General features: G+C 35.5%; 1 protein-coding gene across 2 annotated transcripts; it reads right to left on the reverse strand.

Moving 5' to 3' along the window:
- Positions 1 to 3,554: 3,554 nt before the first annotated feature.
- LOC145657919 (uncharacterized) lies at positions 3,555 to 17,896 on the reverse strand. 2 transcript variants are annotated; one of them, XM_081714775.1, is made up of 9 exons: positions 17,765 to 17,896; positions 14,614 to 14,674; positions 7,756 to 14,480; positions 7,492 to 7,556; positions 7,129 to 7,307; positions 6,827 to 6,939; positions 6,644 to 6,708; positions 6,298 to 6,476; positions 3,555 to 6,187 (listed from the first exon to the last, which is right to left on the reverse strand). In XM_081714775.1, exons 2-9 carry the CDS (start codon positions 14,651 to 14,653, stop codon positions 6,096 to 6,098), a joined length of 7,458 nt encoding a protein of 2,485 aa, XP_081570901.1. In that variant the 5' UTR covers positions 14,654 to 14,674; positions 17,765 to 17,896; the 3' UTR covers positions 3,555 to 6,095. The 2 variants fall into 2 exon arrangements, with proteins under 2 accessions (XP_081570901.1, XP_081570902.1); XM_081714776.1 differs by lacking the exon at positions 14,614 to 14,674 and having other exon boundaries at positions 17,765 to 17,883.
- Positions 17,897 to 19,273: the final 1,377 nt, after the last annotated feature.

Genomic DNA, 19,273 nt, shown 5'->3' on the forward strand with positions numbered 1-19,273 from the left:
TGCAAGCTGGTAAAGCAACATTTGCTTTAGTTTGGGCTATTTTATAGCCCAGAAACATATTTCTCAATGATCATGACTATGGGATGACGTGGAATCGAGCATTTTGTTCTTGTCTGGTTTGAAAGGATTATGTGGTTCAAAGATGCATTGTTGACATTCCATATTGGGTGTGTTATCCATCTGAAGAACAGACAAAAAGGTACCTTTGTTTCCTACCACAGTTGCACAATAGCATGTTACATTTAATGACTCACTATTCACTTTAAATTAAGTGTGATATTGAAACATTTTTCTAACAACTGCATATAATTTTATACTTAAAATATCATGGGAAAATTTAGAAAATCTTACATGATTTGGAATTTCTGTGTTAAAGAAACATTTCCGTCTTCACATTATTTGTGACGGTTATCTGGTTATCTATGCTGACATTCTTTCCTTTGGTGAGGTCACACACATCTTCATTCACAGATGTTAGAATGACGTATATACAAACACCAGGCTATTATTAGATCTTAACAAAAGTACTTTTATAGCATTTTGAATACGATAACAACAATGTTAAAATTTTATAGTTATGAATACAAATAACATCACTTTTTGTATATATATGTAGACACTGTTTGGGATTGGATAGAGGCACAGGTGAAGCAGAGAAGGTAGCTAATGAGCAAGCCAGAGTCAAGATAGTAACATTTTTATAAGTAAATAATCAGTGCTTTGGGAAAGTGTTTCACAGTGGGCTATTGTTTAAAACCATCAAAGTTCAAATTGATAGTTTCATATAATGTTGTGCATATGGTTTTGTACTTCACAAGACCTTGTCTTCTCTGCAAATTGCAACTACTACTACAACTACTAACACTACTGTTCCAGTAACTAATCTGACAACAATTGCAATAACTGCTACTACAACTACAAACACTACAATTTTAAGGCTTGGTGCCAGGCTGAGGCCCCCTCTGGCCACCAGAGGGAGGCCTCGAGTCAGGCACACCACTAATCAGGCTTAACACCCAACAGCTGGGCTTGACCTTATATAAGCCCAGCGACCCGGTCAGTCTGTGCTGGGTCTTTGGCAAAGTTCTGAGCCAAGCGCCTAGATGGTAACTTCAGGTATTGAGGTCTGTAAGCACTCATGCTATACTTCACTTCTTGTCTGTGAGGGTGTTCGTGTTTTTACACATCCCCTCCCATCTCCAGTTTTCCCTCTCGAGTCTGTCTCTCTCCTGAGGCTTCCCTTTGCCATTTTAGTTCATCCCCGTTTTCTGGTTTTGTTTGGGAAGTTTTAGTTTGGTTTTCTCCAGTGTTTCGGGGTTGCCATTTATTCCCGTGGCGTCCTTTGTTCTCCCTTTTACCACGCTCGGCGTGTTTAGTTTTTTCCTTTTGTTTTACCTGATCCAAGATCTAACTGTTCTGCACACGGGCCCACCATCATTAGAGTGCAGTTACTCACCCAGTAGGCTGTTGGTGTCATCACCTAGCTGACCTGAATTCAAGCCCACCTTACAACAATAGAAGCATTAGGAACAACACCAGTAATATCGTCAACTACTATAATATCTCCAACAACCGCTATAACAAATACGCCAGTAATTACTATCCCTCCAGTAGCATCTGCTAACACCTATGCTGAAACAACTGTAACATCTATTGCTACTATAATGCCAAAAATCGCATCAACATCTATTCCTCCAACTACTCCAACAAGTTTAGCAATTACCCCACCTAACACCTACTATAAGAACTTGTCAATACAACTATGCTGACAACACCACCAATTTCTACTACTTAAGAGACAGCTACTACTCCAACAACTACTATGAAAAGAATAGCTACAACAGTAAAAGGAACAACTACTCCTCGCATAACTACATCAATAACAACAACTACTACAACAACATATAAGCAATTAGTTACTACATTTTCTACTACACCAAACAATAAAGCAATACAACAACAAATGGAACAATGTTATCACTAACAACCACTACACCTACTACTTCTACAACACCACACAGCACTACCACAGCCAGAGTTGCAACATCATAATTGTTGCAACATATTATATAATTTACCATTTTTATAGTACAGCATTTGTGAACACTTCTTGTTTTAAATAAACTCATGAAAACATAGACCGTGGGTAACAGACCTGTGGAGCTGTGCTCCAAAATATTTATTTTAAAAACCTTTTTATACTTTTAGTTTATGTTGTTTTATTACTTATTAATGTATTGGGGATTACGAATAAGTAGAATTTATTTTATTGGATCGACAAAACATCTACTGTTAGCTAAATGTAGAGCTAGCATAAAAGTTAGCACATCTGAATAAGGCTAGTTGCTAAAGGTTTGCAAATAATGATCAATGAAGTAGATTGGAAGATACTCTTAGCAAAGAGCTGGAATTACTGGAGGCTGAAATCAAGGCACTGCTGGATCGACAGCACCCAACTTTATGCAGAGAAAGCCCATCTGAGTAAGGACCAGGATTCCTCTTGTACTGCCCAAAATGCTATTTTTCCCAGGCCTGGAAGTGGTCTTGGAAAATACACTGCATGCAAGAGCGCTGGTGACAAGCAACTTCTACACCATATAGAGGCCAGGATGGCAAATTCCTGAAACTGGCGTCTGGAGTAGCAACGTTCATCCCGGTGCCTAAAAGAGATGGAGCATGGGAACAGCAGCATCACGGAGGATGAGCGAAAGCTTCCCCCTCCGCCAATTTAGCCTGCTTTCGCCACCAGCAACTGATTCAAAGTCTTAGATTCTCTGTCCGCCTGACGCCCCCTTCAATGAATAATGTGTTAGCAATTGGTGATCCCATATACAGAATGTTAACCTGGACTGCTGGATTTAAAGTGCCTGGTTTATGTCCTGTGGGTACTCACATTTGGGATATACACTACCCTCTATTTTTAACAATCATAAAGACATTGACACAGTTAAAGTTCAAATAGCAGTAAATGACATCAGAGTGAAAGAGAGGTATTTGATAGTATATGCCTAGAAATCGTATACGGCCCACCCTCCTATATATATATATATATATATATATATATATATATATATACACACACACACACACACACAAGCACACACGTGTGTGTGTAATCTTGGTGATTCTGGGTGAGTAACTGTGGTGTACTGTAGTAAGAGATATTCAAAATTGTAGTAAAGTTCACAGAATTTCCAAATAAATATTTCAGCCAGAGGTCCTTTGAAGGACCGATATAGCAGTTGCATGCCTGCATGTCTCGCTGATATACTCCGTGAAACCATTATTAAAGAATCACAACCTTAACTCTTTAGTACTTACAACATAGACCAATCCTGGTTTGAAAAGATTGTTGACAGATACATTATTAACACACTGCATATTGAGCGTCTTATCCAAATATCTTTATACAGATAATGACTTAGTAGTTACATTGTGTTATGGTGAAACATTTCTCTAACAAATGCATATCTTTTTATCTCTAAAATAAAATATCATGGGAATCGTAGAAAATCTTACATTTATTTATCTGTAAAATAAAATATCATGGGAATCATAGAAAATCTTACATTTATTTGCAGTTTTTATGTTAAAGAAAAATATTTTCATCTACATATTATTTGTGACAGTTATCTGGTTGTCTATGCTGACATTCTTTCTTTTGGTGAGCTCACACACATCTTCATTCACAGATGTTAGAATGACGTATATACAAACACCAGGCTATTATTAGATCTTAACAAAAGTACTTTTATAGCATTTTAAAAACGATAACAACAATGTTAAAATTGTATAGTTATGAATACAAATAACATCACTTTTTGTATATTTTGAAGTTCACTGAAAAAATGCAGAATAAATAATGACACAAAGTATATTTCAACCCCACTCAATATCTGAAATACTTCAACAACAGAAGCCTCCTCACTGGCCCAAACTCAAATCCCAAGTTTCACGTCACTTGACTTTGTCCTTGAGGCTTTTTTGTTGTTCCTTGCTTATGTTTGAGTTGTGTCCTTTTTCTCCAGGAAATAAACAAACAAAAAATAAAAATCCAGAGCATTTTGTAATCTCACAGGACCATGTGGTTCCACATATACAATGAGTACAGGGTATTTATTTACATTGGTGGTGCATACAAACCCATATAGCTTAATAGAATTTGACAAAGTATATCCTCCAGATGGGGAATTTTCATCATGTTTATTGTGACAAAATTGTGTTTGTTTACCCTTTGCAGCTAGTTTTTGATGTAATGTTATTATCAGACGTACAGTGGTCATGGAAGTACCATGCTACATCAGAGGTGCAAATTGTTGGCACTCATAACATCCTAAACCTTTTATTTACGAAAACCAATGAACCAATAACAGTGGCCAGAAAATATAACAGCTGGTAACATTGAAAAATCATTTATCTGAAGATAAATGTTTGCTAACTGTTGTGTAAATATTTACTCACTGTTGTGAGTGAAATGTTTGACTACAGTAAAGCATTGCAGTATAACAGCCATAATCACTATTTATGTATCAGTTATGAAGAAATGGATAGCTACTAATGAAATTCTAGGCTTACAGAAATATAATGAGCATTTTGATTGAAACTGGATTATAATCGTGTCTATACTTTGTAATGTATAGTAAACTAAGGTATAGTATATTATGTATACTATGTCTATACTATTCTCTGTGGCACAATAATGCAAACATCACAACCATCACATCACAACCATTTGGCAGCACACTGGCCAAGGTGAACACATTTGCCTCTCAGCACTAGGTCTCCAGTTCATGTCCCTATCTTGGTGGAGTTTCCATATTCTTCCCATGTTTGCATGGGTTTCCTGTGGGGTTGCCGGTTCCCTCACACAGTCCAAAAACATGGAGGTTAGGTAAAAACTGGCTATCCTAATAAACTGCATGTGTATGTCTGCATAACTAGTGATAGCTAGCCTAATAAAGTCGTGTGTGTTAATTGTAAAGTGGCCTTGATTTCCTTAGAGGGCACACTATAAGTGTAACTTCATTCAGCCATCAATACTGAGCACAACGAATCATGTATACATGTGCAGACAAGATAAAGAGTGATTTCTGTTCTTGTTGAAAACCCTATAGACTCTGTGGAATCAGATGCAATCCATCCACCCGTGCCGACGGGAATGCAACCACTTCCTAGAAAGCTCATAGCGCAAATGTGAGTGTACTCTGGTCAGCTCTCTAGGTCAGACCAGCTACACCAAAACTAAATGTTTCGGTCCGTAGGGCTGCTCTTGACTCTCCAGTTATCTGAGGAACTCTTCATTGCTTCCCAGGGTGGGTCGTCATACTCCCACATTTTTGACTGCATTCTTTACATAATACCTGTTTGATTATTGTGCATGTGACGCAGATGTGCCCTTCTACAGATGCAAACACTTATGTACTAAAAATTTAAGCAAAAAACATTCACGTGTTTTTCTTCTCATTTTACATTTTTAATTTAATTATTTTTCAAGAGATTATTTAATACAAGATGTGTTCATAAAAAAGTAAAGCACTAAACACTGTAGAATGATGTAATGTAATTATATATTATTTATCTATGAGTTGTACAGACTTGAGAATCATTATATACAAAAATAACTTAAAGAAAGTTACAATAAAAATCATCATAAGAGCAGTCTGAACAGCAAACACTGACATGGTTTTAAAAATGACCATAATAGTTGAGCTCTTGCAATGAAAAACGATATTTCAGCCATTTCCCATTTTTGTGTAATTGGTTATTTTAGTCTTTGATTTTGTACAATGTCTACATTAAAATTAAATTACAATTTTGCAGTAATGCTTTATATTATTGTTTTTATTTTGTAGGATGTGGAAAAACAGTAAATGGATATGTATGGTTTTTCATTGCAATTGCTCAGTTGATAAAGTGCTCTATTTATATATTATTTAGTTTAAATGATTGGGACATTTGAGGGGATAAGCATTCTTTAAGAATTTTGTGCTTAGCTGGGCTTCTTGTGAGGTTTCTTAAATTTTGCATTGTTCCGTGAGATAGTTAGACACTGTAATCCTTCTGCATCTTTCCTGGTGAAAGATTCATGGTTTTCTTCAGCTGGACCATGTGACCAGAAGTGACATGGCCACCATGAAGGATGCTGAAAAGATGCTGATCTTGCTGCTGACTTCACTTGATGATATTACTGCATTGCAATAAAGTATGAATATTTGATGAATAAAAGTGAACAAATTGACACAAGCTGAGTTAGACTTAACATGAGTTTCCATAAACCATGTAAATGAAATTACTTACCTGTGCCATTCACTATAATTTTAGAGGTGAAGATCTGAAAGGGGAGGGTGTTGTTTCTTGCTGCTCTTATTATCGTTTCTCCAATCTGGGTGCTGTTGGGCAGCGTGACATTGGCACCGAAATGTAGGTCTATGAAGTTCCAGATCGACGCTATGCCGTTAGTGGTAAGACCTCCATCACTGGATGGGCAAATGTAATGTGAACCACAAGAAAATACTAATGCAAACCATTTGATTATCATTTGGTTATGTAGTGGGTTGTGATGCAAACCTTTGCAACATTAAATATGTTTTGCCTGGTCAGGTGTGTGTCTGTGCACATATGTATAATCACATAATGTAATTACCTGAAATTTGCGACTGTCAATGTGCTGAACTTGTTAGGGTAGTCAGCAATGAAAAAAGGATTAAGCTACAAAGTAAAGGGAAAATTAGGTGGTTAAAACACACACACAAACACATGCACGCACACACACACACACATACTTTTTTAAAGAGTACTTCTGCAGTTAACAGATTTTCATACTTACTCCTGATTTAATCATTGATGACCTGTTTGTGAATAAAGTTGAAGATGAATTTGAGAGAGCACTACTAAAAGTGCCATTTGTTAGCAATATCATAGGTATAGTTTGTGGAGAACCTGAAAGACAAAAATAGGATATGTTATGCAAAAATTCTTCCTGACGCATCACTAGAATACAGAATTAACTTACACTTATCTAATATTACCAATAATAATAAGCTTCGCTAGCTACAATAGTACTTGCTTAACATATAATTAATGCCATTAACTTTGTAACAGAAATTTGGTAGATTAGGCTCAGCTCACTGGTGATAGTGATTGAGGCTGCATCCACTGACAGGTTGAATCCTGAGCTTGGGTTTTTTATAGCCTGTTTAAGAGCATTCAAAATTTGAGTATTGTCTGGTATCGGTGTTGTGGAATTCTCGTTGAAGATTAACTGGATGTCTGCCTCCACATTTTGTGCTGCGCGTGTGGGCCCAGCTCTGGGAAGGGGAAAAAATATAATAAAATCTTAAAAAAGGCATTGACTAAAAAGTCTTCGTAACGATTTTAAGAAGTAGTTTATATAAACATTATTGCTTAAGAAATGATAAAGTGGTGCTATAGGGTTCTACTTCACATGCTTGTAATGAAAGTCAGTCTGTAGTCATAAGCACCAACTCTTACCTAAAACCTAGCACTATAGTCCTGATGAAGAGAACTCCATACAAGCTTCTGTACAGTTGGTTGAACTACAAAGAGAGTTTCATAATTGTTCATAAACTCTGCCAGTGCAATGTTCTTAACTATTTCTTTGTATACTCTTAATACAGAATTTGACTAAGAATCTTTGTGGGTTTCAGTTGTCTTCTACGCAAAATCCCACACTCAGTACAGCGTTCTAACAGAATCAGATATTTCAACGCTTTTTTTTATTAGTGTCATACTCACCTCATAAACAACTACAACTTCTAAGGCTTGGAACTGTGCACTATTATGATCACTGAGCTCAGGAGCATACACTTGCTGAATGACAATCATCAGGCCAACAGCTAGAGGAGGATTTGTTGTTGCTACTGCGGCTGCTGTTGTGGTAGTAGTACTTGTTGTTGGAGTAGTAATAGTAGTTGTTGGAGTAGTAGTAGTTGTTGTTGGAGTAGTAGTAGTTGTTGTTGTTCTTTGAGTAGTAGTTGTTGTTGGAATAGTAGTAGTAGTAGTTGTTGTTGGAGTAGTAGTAGTAGTAGTTGTTGTTGTTGTTGGAGTAGTAGTAGTAGTTGTTCTTTGAGTAGTACTAGTTGTTGTTGGAGTAGTCATTGTTGTAGTAGCATTTGGTGTTGTTAGAGTAGTAGAAGTAGTTGTTGCAGTAGTTATTGTAGTAGTTGTTGTTGTCATAGTAGTTGTTGTTGGAGTAGTAGTTGTTGTTGGAATAGTAGTAGTCATTGTAAGATTGGTAGTTGTTGTTGGAGTAGTAGTATTTGTAGCAGTTGTTGTTGAAGTAGTAGTAGTTGTTGGAGTAGTAGTATTTGTTACTGTTGCTTTTGTGGTAGTTTGTGATGTTGTAGTGAAAGATTTTGTTGGAATTGCTGCTGTTGTTAAAGTAGTACTTGTAGTTGATGGAGCAATTGTCACAATAGTATTTGCCGCTGTGGTAGAATAATTTAATGGAATAGTTATTCTTGGAGTAGTTGTGACGTTAGTAGATTGTGATGTTTCTACTCTTATTGAAGCAATTTTTGGTGTTGTAGTAGCGTTGGTCACATTTGATGGAGTGATTGCCCGTAGAATACTAATACTTACTGGAGTTGATGTTGTAAGTGATATCTTTATGCCTGCAGATGATTCTGAAGGGGTGCTTGTTGGAGTAGTAGAGGTTGCTGGGCTACTGGATGTAGTTGTTGATGTTTTTTCTACTGTTGTTGGATTTGTTGTTGTTGTAGTACTTGTATCAATAACAGAAGGTGCGAGAGAACTTGTTGGTGGTGTTAGTGGTCCAGATGATGTAGATATTTGTGTTGTAGTAGCAGCAGTTGTTGTAGCTGTCAGAATAGTTGTTGTAGTAGTAGTTTTTACTCGAGACGTAGTACTTGGAATACTTGGAATAGCAGTGGACGTTGCTAGAGTAGTTGATGTTGGTGGTGGTGCTTCTGTTGTGTCAGATTTTGCAGTTGTAGTAGCAGTTGTAGTTCTTGGAGTACTACTTTGCATAAGAGTTATTCTTAGAGTAGTAATAGTTGATGTTGGATTAATAGTTGCTGTTTCTTCTGTTGTATCCAATTTTGTTGTTGTAGATGTTCTTAGAGTAATAGTTGTTGTTGCTTCTGTTTTGTCATCTTTTGGAGTTTTAGTTACAGTTTTTGGAGTACTAGTTTGTTTAGTAGTTGTTCCTGGATTAGTAGTGCTTGTGGATGTTGTTGGAATAGTAGTTGTTGCTTCTGTTGTGTTAGATTTTGCAGTTGTAGTTGCAGTTATAGTTACAGTTGTTGGAGTACTACTTTGCATAACAGTTGTTCCTGGAGTAGTAGTAGATGTAGATGTTGTTGAACTAGTAGTGGTTTTTGCTTCTGTTGTGTCATCTTTTGGAGTTGTAGTTACAGTTGTTGGAGTACTAGTTTGTGTATCAGATATTCCTGGAGTAGAAATAGTTGAAGATGTTGTTGTTGCTACTGTTGTGTCATCTTTTTGAGTAGTATTTACACTTGTTGGAGTGCTACTTTGCGTAGCAGTTGTTCCTGGAGTAGTAGTAGTAATTGATGTATGATTAGTAGTTGTTGTTGCTTCTGTTGTGTCATCTTTTGGAGTTGTAGTTAAAGTTGTAGTAGTAGTTTGTGTAGCCGTTGTTCCTGGAGTAGTGGTACTTGTAGATAACGTTGTATTATTATTTGCTGCTGCTTCTCTGGTGTCAGAGTTTGCAGTTGTAGTTACAGGTGTTGGAGTACTAGTTTGTTTAGTAGTTGTTCCTGGTGTAGTAGTGGTTGTAGATGTTGTTGGAGTAGTAGTTGTTGCTGCTGTTGTGTCATCTTTTGGAGTTGTAGTTACAGTTGTTGGAGTACTAGTTTGTTTAGTAGTTGTTCCTGGTGTAGTAGTGCTTATAGATGTTGTTGGAGTAGTAGTTGTTGCTGCTGTTGTGTCATCTTTTGGAGTTCTAGTTACAGTTGTTGGAGTACTAGTTTGTGTAGCAGATGTTCCTGGAGTAGTAGTACTTGAAGATATTGTTGGAGTAGTAGTTGTTGATGCTTCTGTTGTGTCATATTTTGGAGTTGTAGTTACAGTTATTGGAGTACTAGTTTGTTTAGTAGTTGTTCCTGGTGTAGTAGTGCTTGTGGATGTTGTTGTTGTAGTAGTAGTTGTTGCTTCTGTTGTGTCATCTTTTGGAGTTCTAGTTACAGTTGTTGGAGTACTAGTTTGTGTAGCAGATGTTCCTGGAGTAGTAGTAGATGTAGATGTTCTTAGAGTAGTAGTTGTTGTTGCTTCTGTTGTGTCAGATTTTGCAGTTGTAGTAGCAGTTGTAGTTCTTGGAGTACTACTTTGCATAAGAGTTATTCTTAGAGTAGTAATAGTTGATGTTGGATTAATAGTTGTTGTTTCTTCTGTTGTATCCAATTTTGTTGTTGTAGATGTTCTTAGAGTAGTAGTTGTTGTTGCTTCTGTTGTGTCATCTTTTGGAGTTTTAGTTACAGTTTTTGGAGTACTAGTTTGTTTAGTAGTTCCTGGATTAGTAGTGCTTGTGGATGTTGTTGGAATAGTAGTTGTTGCTTCTGTTGTGTTAGATTTTGCAGTTGTAGTTGCAGTTATAGTTACAGTTGTTGGAGTACTACTTTGCATAACAGTTGTTCCTGGAGTAGTAGTAGATGTAGATGTTGTTGAACTAGTAGTGGTTTTTGCTTCTGTTGTGTCATCTTTTGGAGTTGTAGTTACAGTTGTTGGAGTACTAGTTTGTGTATCAGATATTCCTGGAGTAGAAATAGTTGAAGATGTTGTTGTTGCTACTCTTGTGTCATCTTTTTGAGTAGTAGTTACACTTGTTGGAGTGCTACTTTGCGTAGCAGTTGTTCCTGGAGTAGTAGTAGTAATTGATGTATGATTAGTAGTTGTTGTTGCTTCTGTTGTGTCATCTTTTGGAGTTGTAGTTAAAGTTGTAGTAGTAGTTTGTGTAGCCGTTGTTCCTGGAGTAGTGGTACTTGTAGATAACGTTGTATTATTATTTGCTGCTGCTTCTCTGGTGTCAGAGTTTGCAGTTGTAGTTACAGGTGTTGGAGTACTAGTTTGTTTAGTAGTTGTTCCTGGTGTAGTAGTGCTTGTAGATGTTGTTGGAGTAGTAGTTGTTGCTGCTGTTGTGTCATCTTTTGGAGTTGTAGTTACAGTTGTTGGAGTACTAGTTTGTTTAGTAGTTGTTCCTGGTGTAGTAGTGCTTGTAGATGTTGTTGGAGTAGTAGTTGTTGCTGCGGTTGTGTCATCTTTTGGCGTTCTAGTTACAGTTGTTGGAGTACTAGTTTGTGTAGCAGATGTTCCTGGAGTAGTAGTAGATGTAGATGTTGTTGAACTAGTAGTGGTTTTTGCTTCTGTTGTGTCATCTTTTGGAGTTGTAGTTTCATTTGTTGAAGTACTAGTTTGTGTATCAGATATTCCTGGAGTAGAAATAGTTGAAGATGTTGTTGTTGCTACTCTTGTGTCATCTTTTTGAGTAGTAGTTACACTTGTTGGAGTGCTACTTTGCTTAACAGTTGTTCCTGGAGTAGAAGAAGTAGTTGATATATGATTAGTAGTTGTTGCTTCTGTTGAGTCATCTTTTGGAGTTGTAGTTAAAGTTGTAGTAGTAGTTTGTGTAGCCGTTGTTCCTGGAGTAGTGGTACTTGTAGATAATGTTGTATTATTATTTGCTGTTGCTTCTGTTGTGTCATATTTTGGAGTTGAAGTTACAGTTATTGGAGTACTAGTTTGTTTAGTAGTTGTTCCTGGTGTAGTAGTGCTTATAGATGTTGTTGGAGTAGTAGTTGTTGCTGCTGTTGTGTCATCTTTTGGAGTTCTAGTTACAGTTGTTGGAGTACTAGTTTGTGTAGCAGATGTTCCTGGAGTAGTAGTACTTGAAGATATTGTTGGAGTAGTAGTTGTTGATGCTTCTGTTGTGTCATATTTTGGAGTTGTAGTTACAGTTATTGGAGTACTAGTTTGTTTAGTAGTTGTTCCTGGTGTAGTAGTGCTTGTGGATGTTGTTGTTGTAGTAGTAGTTGTTGCTTCTGTTGTGTTAGATTTTGCACTTGTAGTTGCAGTTATGGTTACAGTTGTTGGAGTACTACTTTGCGTAACAGTTGTTCCTGGAGTAGTAGTAGATGTAGATGTTGTTGAACTAGTAGTGGTTTTTGCTTCTGTTGTGTCATCTTTTGGAGTTGTAGTTACAGTTGTTGGGGTACTAGTTTGTGTAGCAGATATTCTTGGAGGAGAAGTAGTTGAAGATGTTGTTGTTGCTACTGTTGTGTCATCTTTTTGAGTAGTATTTACACTTGTTGGAGTGCTACTTTGCGTAGCAGTTGTTCCTGGAGTAGTAGTAGTAATTGATGTATGATTAGTAGTTGTTGTTGCTTCTGTTGTGTCATCTTTTGGAGTTGTAGTTACAGTTGTTGGAGTACTAGTTTGTGTAGCAGATGTTCCTGGAGTAGTAGTAGATGTAGATGTTGTTGAACTAGTAGTGGTTTTTGCTTCTGTTATGTCATCTTTTGGAGTTGTAGTTTCATTTGTTGGAGTACTAGTTTGTGTATCAGATATTCCTGGAGTAGAAATAGTTGAAGATGTTGTTGTTGCTACTCTTGTGTCATCTTTTTGAGTAGTAGTTACACTTGTTGGAGTGCTACTTTGCTTAACAGTTGTTCCTGGAGTAGAAGAAGTAGTTGATATATGATTAGTAGTTGTTGCTTCTGTTGTGTCATCTTTTGGAGTTGTAGTTAAAGTTGTAGTAGTAGTTTTTGTAGCCATTGTTCCTGGAGTAGTGGTACTTGTAGATAATGTTGTATTATTATTTGCTGTTGCTTCTGTTGTGTCATATTTTGGAGTTGAAGTTACAGTTATTGGAGTACTAGTTTGTTTAGTAGTTGTTCCTGGTGTAGTAGTGCTTGTAGATGTTGTTGGAGTAGTAGTTGTTGCTGCTGTTGTGTTAGATTTTGCACTTGTAGTTGCAGTTATGGTTACAGTTGTTGGAGTACTACTTTGCGTAACAGTTGTTCCTGGAGTAGTAGTAGATGTAGATGTTGTTGAACTAGTAGTGGTTTTTGTTTCTGTTGTGTCATCTTTTGGAGTTGTAGTTACAGTTGTTGGAGTACTAGTTTGTGTAGCAGATATTCTTGGAGGAGAAGTAGTTGAAGATGTTGTTGTTGCTACTGTTGTGTCATCTTTTTGAGTAGTAGTTACACTTGTTGGAGTGCTACTTTGCGTAACAGTTGTTCCTGGAGTAGTAGTAGTAATTGATGTATGATTAGTAGTTGTTGTTGCTTCTGTTGTGTCATCTTTTGGAGTTGTAGTTAAAGTTGTAGTAGTAGTTTGTGTAGCCGTGGTTCCTGGAGTAGTGGTACTTGTAGATAATGTTGTATTATTATTTGCTGCTGCTTCTCTGGTGTCAGAGTTTGCAGTTGTAGTTACAGGTGTTGGAGTACTAGTTTGTTTAGTAGTTGTTCCTGGTGTAGTAGTGCTTGTAGATGTTGTTGGAGTAGTAGTTGTTGCTGCTGTTGTGTCATCTTTTGGAGTTCTAGTTACAGTTGTTGGAGTACTAGTTTGTGTAGCAGATGTTCCTGGAGTAGTAGTACCTGAAGATGTTGTTGGAGTAGTAGTTGTTGTTGCTTCTGTTGTGTCATATTTTGGAGTTCTAGTTACAGGTGTTGGAGTACTAGTTTGTTTAGTAGTTGTTCCTGGTGTAGTAGTGCTTGTAGATGTTGTTGGAGTAGTAGTTGTTGCTGCTGTTGTGTCATCTTTTGGAGTTCTAGTTACAGTTGTTGGAGTACTAGTTTGTGTAGCAGATGTTCCTGGAGTAGTTGTACCTGAAGATGTTGTTGGAGTAGTAGTTGTTGTTGCTCCTGTTGTGTCATATTTTGGAGTTGTAGTTAAGGTTGTAGTAGTAGTTTGTGTAGCCGTTGTTCCTGGAGTAGTGGTACTTGTAGATAATGTTGTATTATTATTTGCTGTTGCTTCTGTTGTGTCAGAGTTTGCAGTTGTTGGAGTATTAGATTGTGTAGCAGATGTTCCTGAAGTAGTAGTAGTAGTTGAAGATGTTGTTGGAATAATAGTTGATGTTGTTTCTATTGTGTCAGATTTTGGAGTTGTAGTAGTATTTGTAGTTACAGTTGTTGGAGTACTAGTTTGTGTAGCAGTTGTTCCTGGAGTAGTAGTAGTTGAAGATAATGTTGGATTATTATTTGCTGTTGCTTCTGTTGTGTCAGAGTTTGCAATTGTAGTTACAATTGTTGGAGTAGTAATGTCTGGAACAGATGTTCCTGCAGTAGAAGTAGTAGTTGAAGATGTTGTTGGAATAATAGTTGTTGTTGCTTCTGTTGTGTCATATTTTGCAGCTGTAGTACCAGTTGTAGTTACACTTGTTGGAGTACTAGTTTGTGTAGTATTTGTTCCTGGAGTTGTAGTATTTGTAGATGTTAGATTACTTGTTTGGGATGTGTTCATTGTAACTGTTGCCAGTGCTGTTATTGCAATTAAAATAAAAAAAACATATTGTGAAAGACAAGAACATTTGAAAGTAATAATGTAAGTATTATGAAATGTAACACAAAAAAACTCAAAATTGAAATTGTGATAATCAAAGTATTGACTTACCCACAAAAACAAACACTGCATTCCATACTTTTTCATTCATCTGGATTCTTTTAAATAACACCTTTCAAGGATATTGTACATATTTATATCAAACATATCATACATATTTATTACAAATATTCTTGTGATGTTATGTAAGTTTTAACCTATGATTTTTAAATAAGACCATTTGTCCTCTACTGCAGTGTGGTATTCTGGTCTGATCTGGGTTTTTATGTTAGTCAGCTGATCTTTTCCAATATATACAGGTACTTAGGTTATGCATTATCCCATTGTTGATTGATTCTGGCTTCATAAATTGCTTTAAAAGCATACACATAATCCTCTGCCCAGCTCTGAGAATATCATTTTTAAGGAAGGAAATCTACAGAATCATAGAGAAAAGTGTAGAACTATCATTGGTACTCTGACTCATCTGACTTTTCATCTTCATTCTGCATGACTTACAATATTTAAATTTTCTATTTGCTGCAACCATTTTTTCTCTCTTGCTGCATGTCAAACTAATGTTCTTGTAATTTTTCATCTTCATGTTTTATATTAAAGTGCTACGTCAAGTGAAACAGTAGAGCTATATTTACACTGCAAATATTTACGCGGTGCAAATTTCTTACAACAGAACACAACTGCACTGGCTCTTAATATAAATGTCTCAAAGACGACAGCATACATAGCTAGCAAGTTACTTTTTGGTTTTATAGGTTCACTACCTGTCATAGGACTATTTATTATTAATTGTTGAAACTAGTCATGCTAGCTAGCTCATTGTTTTTCAGACAGTATACAAACTACTTTTATCACATCTACAGCTTTCCACTCTCACTGTTTGTTACTACAACTTTCAATTCCTGTGAGCAGGACCGTTTTGTAATGTTGTCATTACCTTATTTTCTGTGTAAGTCATGTTTGATATGTTAAATATACATGTTAAAAACCACTCAATTTATTGGTCTTTTTATTATGTGGTATTATTCTTTTTGATGTGGAAGGATAGATAAACAGTTGGATAAAAATGCAGTTAAATACATAGATATGGGCTGTGCTATTGGAATTTCCATCATTGACCTGATTTCTGATTTTGTTTGCTTTCATTATATTAGCATAGTATTCTGTGTAGTGGTAATTCTTATTTAAGATAAACAGGTTGTATAAAATATGCGTTATATTTTAATTACTGATTCTGAATTCTAAATCTTTTTGACAGATATGTGTTTTGTTATTGAAAAACAACTGTTGTAAAAAAGCGCTATATGAATAAATTTGACTTGACTTGTATAATACAGTGGCAACATGTCTAGCATTCTCAAGCACTCATTCAATGGAATCTCGGTGTATTTATCTCATCTACATCTAAGTAAGAATATTATGTATGTAAACATTTCTGTAACAGAACAACACTGGATAATTTAAATCGTGGTTTAGTCATATCTGAAACTTGTAATTACCTTGTTGTACTGTAATGTATTTTTTCTGTTTCGTGCTTTATTCTGAACTCAATTAACACTATTATGTGGTGCATTGAGACTTGTGAAATCCAGCATACTGTTCTGCCTTACTGTTGTGTTACACCATAGACCAGAGAAATGGCATTCATTCCAATATACAAATTATGGGGAAGACCGAGAATAAAACCTGCCTTGACTTTTGTTTGAAGTTTGTATTTTACAGCTCCAAATCCATGTAGTTTACACTGTAAAACCATTTTGCTACTGTGGTTTATACTTCACCTGACCATGCAACAATAACTAAGAAACAAATTGCAAACAGGTAAATTAGTGTTAGTGTTAATTTGTTAGTGTTATTCAGTGAAGTAGGGTTATACATAAAACAGTAGAAAAACTATATTGATTTATGTGGTATCCCCTATATCATGAAACCCTAAAGAAAGAATGCTGACAAAAACACAGTTTGGTTTAATGGCAATAGGTTCCATTAACAAACTAGAGTTCAAACATAGTAGTAGTAATGGAGAGAATAAAAAGGTTAAAAGGATCCATTGAATAAGTTCCTTAAGTGTTTTCTGTGCTTTGAGTTGGCCATTTAATAATTATATCAAGTTTCATAGCTGTAGCTGTAAAATTCAAGGTATACCAAAATCATTTATGAGGAAATTGAGGTATGGAAGAGAGAAGAGAAGCATCAGATAAATTAAGGCCTACACAGTAGGAAAGGCAGTTTACAGTTTGGGTGCAGCTGTAATCTGTAGAGAAAGTATCTTGGGAAATGGATAGTTAAGGTGAGTGAGCCTGAATAGGTATACCAGGTATACCAGTATAAGGTGTTTCTAGCTTGTAAGACATAGGAATAAGAAATGATGCCTTCTTATGTCTATAAGTGTATGGAATGAAAATTGAGGGATCAATGAGTAATAAAGTTGTGAAAAGTAAATGAGTAGTTTCTAACAATACTAACATGTGCAGTGTACATGGAGGTTGCAGGTTGAAATGTAAAAAATACTCCATGCAAGTTTGTGGTAAAAATGGTCAGATAAAGTGATGAAATAGGAATATTTGAGGGGTTGCTTGAAAAAGCCAATTACAATTATCAGGTGTACCGAATATGCTAACGGTCTCTAGAAAGTTTGATCGTTCTAGCATGAAAACTGTAAGGGAAATAGAATTCTAAACGTTTTTGCAAAATAAAACATTTATTGTTGCCACTGTAATTGTAGGCTTATTATTTGAAATTGACTTTATGGATAATTATTACTTGTTACATTTATGTTACACATTTAATTACTTACTTGTTACCACTGTAATTAATTATTTAATGTTTACTAATAACTGTGAAGTCAAATCTTTCTTTTGTTCAGTAAGTACATCTTGTATCCATGGCATTAAAATGTCACTGTATAAGATATACTTCCATGGTATCTTCTCAGTGTATTAGAGTGTTATGTAAATCCTAGTGTTTATTTTAAGAAATTGATAGTGTTAATTTTCACCTGTAAGGAATTTCAGAGATTCTTGATCGATATTGAGATTCTTTTAGATTTGTTCTGATCAATTTTTGATATTAAGATTTTACATGCTTAGCCTGATGGGAAAAAATCATCCATATGGAATTTTACTTAGGAACATTTATCACTACTTTTACAACAAAAAAGGAAAACCTTTAAATATTGTGTATAAAAAAGACGGTTCAAACTCACCTAATTTCTTAATAAAGTCAGCTTAGTGCAGTCTTTGTAAACTCGTTGAGTTGTTATTTAGCTAATGATGTTGTACTGTATGTTTCAGTTTCCTAATTCCTCAGTCCTAGGTGGTTGTAATATTGTGTCCTATTTTGCAGGTTTGTAGAGCAATGCATGGCATAGCTTGGGCCTTTTTATAAGACGAGAGCATGACGCAGTTGTATAGTTTAACTAAATTTGTCCATAACCACAACTGGTGTCTGGTAACTTTTTTTTTTTTGTCTGGCATGCAAGGTGTGTTGTTCACATTCATTTTTGACATATTCTATCATCAGCAACAGAAGGAAGAAATACAATATTTATTGTGACATGTACCTGTTGCACAACAGCTTCAGATAATAACTGATAAAATTCTTAACTTAAAAGTACATATCAGTCTTGTATAACCAATGTCATACGCAGAACATCTTACTATATTTAAAATTATATATATATATATATATATATATATATATATATATATATATATATATATATATATATATATATTCTATTTAAGGATACTGCTGACATTCTTTGTGTTGGTGAGTTCACATATAGTTTTATTCACATTTGTTGGAATGCCTTGTACAAAAACCTGAAATCTAACTACATTTACATTTACGGCATTTAGCAGACGCTCTTATCCAGAGCGACTTACAAAAGTGCTTTGTCATTTACTCATAGAATATATCCAAGTACAGTATAGTAGATTAGAAGTAACATACCAATGAACTAGAATACTGTAGAATACAGGGATGAATGCTGATACCTAGAAGTGCAAAATACATAAGGTCTATCTTAAACAATGATAAGTGCTATAAACAATAAGTGCTGGAGTTTGTTAAAAAGCATAAATAATGCCCTACAATAAGTACTAAATTAGTCAGTCAATAAGGGAGTTGTCCTTTAAATATTCTACAAATAGATAGGTCTTCAGTCTGCGTTTGAAGACTGCAAGAGACTCTGTTGTCCAGACAGCAAGCGGGAGTTCATGGTCCATTTTTGGCTTTGTAGGCAAGCATCAAGGTTTTAAATCTGATGCGTGCAGCTACAGGGAGCCATTGAAGGGAGTGGCAGTGGAGTAACATGTGGAGTAACTACTAATTTAGATCTTAAGAAATTGTATGCCTACAGAGTGTGACAGACACCAGATTGTGTTTGGATTGTGAATGAATAACAAATTGTGAATGAATAACAATTTTTCTAAAAACTATTATGTGACACTGTCATTGTAAAAAAAAATAACACTGGTGTGTTTCAAAATGTACACATATTTAAAGAGGCATTAGTAATTAGTCAAGTAATTAGTTCAAGACTATATTTTTTCCCTTCATTATCTGTTGCTGTCTTATTTTTGAATCAGGTTAAATACTAAAACATATTTGGTTAGTAATGCTGCACCTAAGTTAAATACTCTCTTCAGTTCATTCTTGCATTACATCTAGATATGTATTACATATATCTCTTGTAATGCTGAGTAGCTAA

This window comes from Electrophorus electricus, chromosome 5 (genome assembly GCF_041902795.1).
Source record: "Electrophorus electricus isolate QZ-2024a chromosome 5, ASM4190279v1, whole genome shotgun sequence".
In the NCBI taxonomy this organism is placed as follows: Eukaryota; Metazoa; Chordata; class Actinopteri; order Gymnotiformes; family Gymnotidae; genus Electrophorus; species Electrophorus electricus.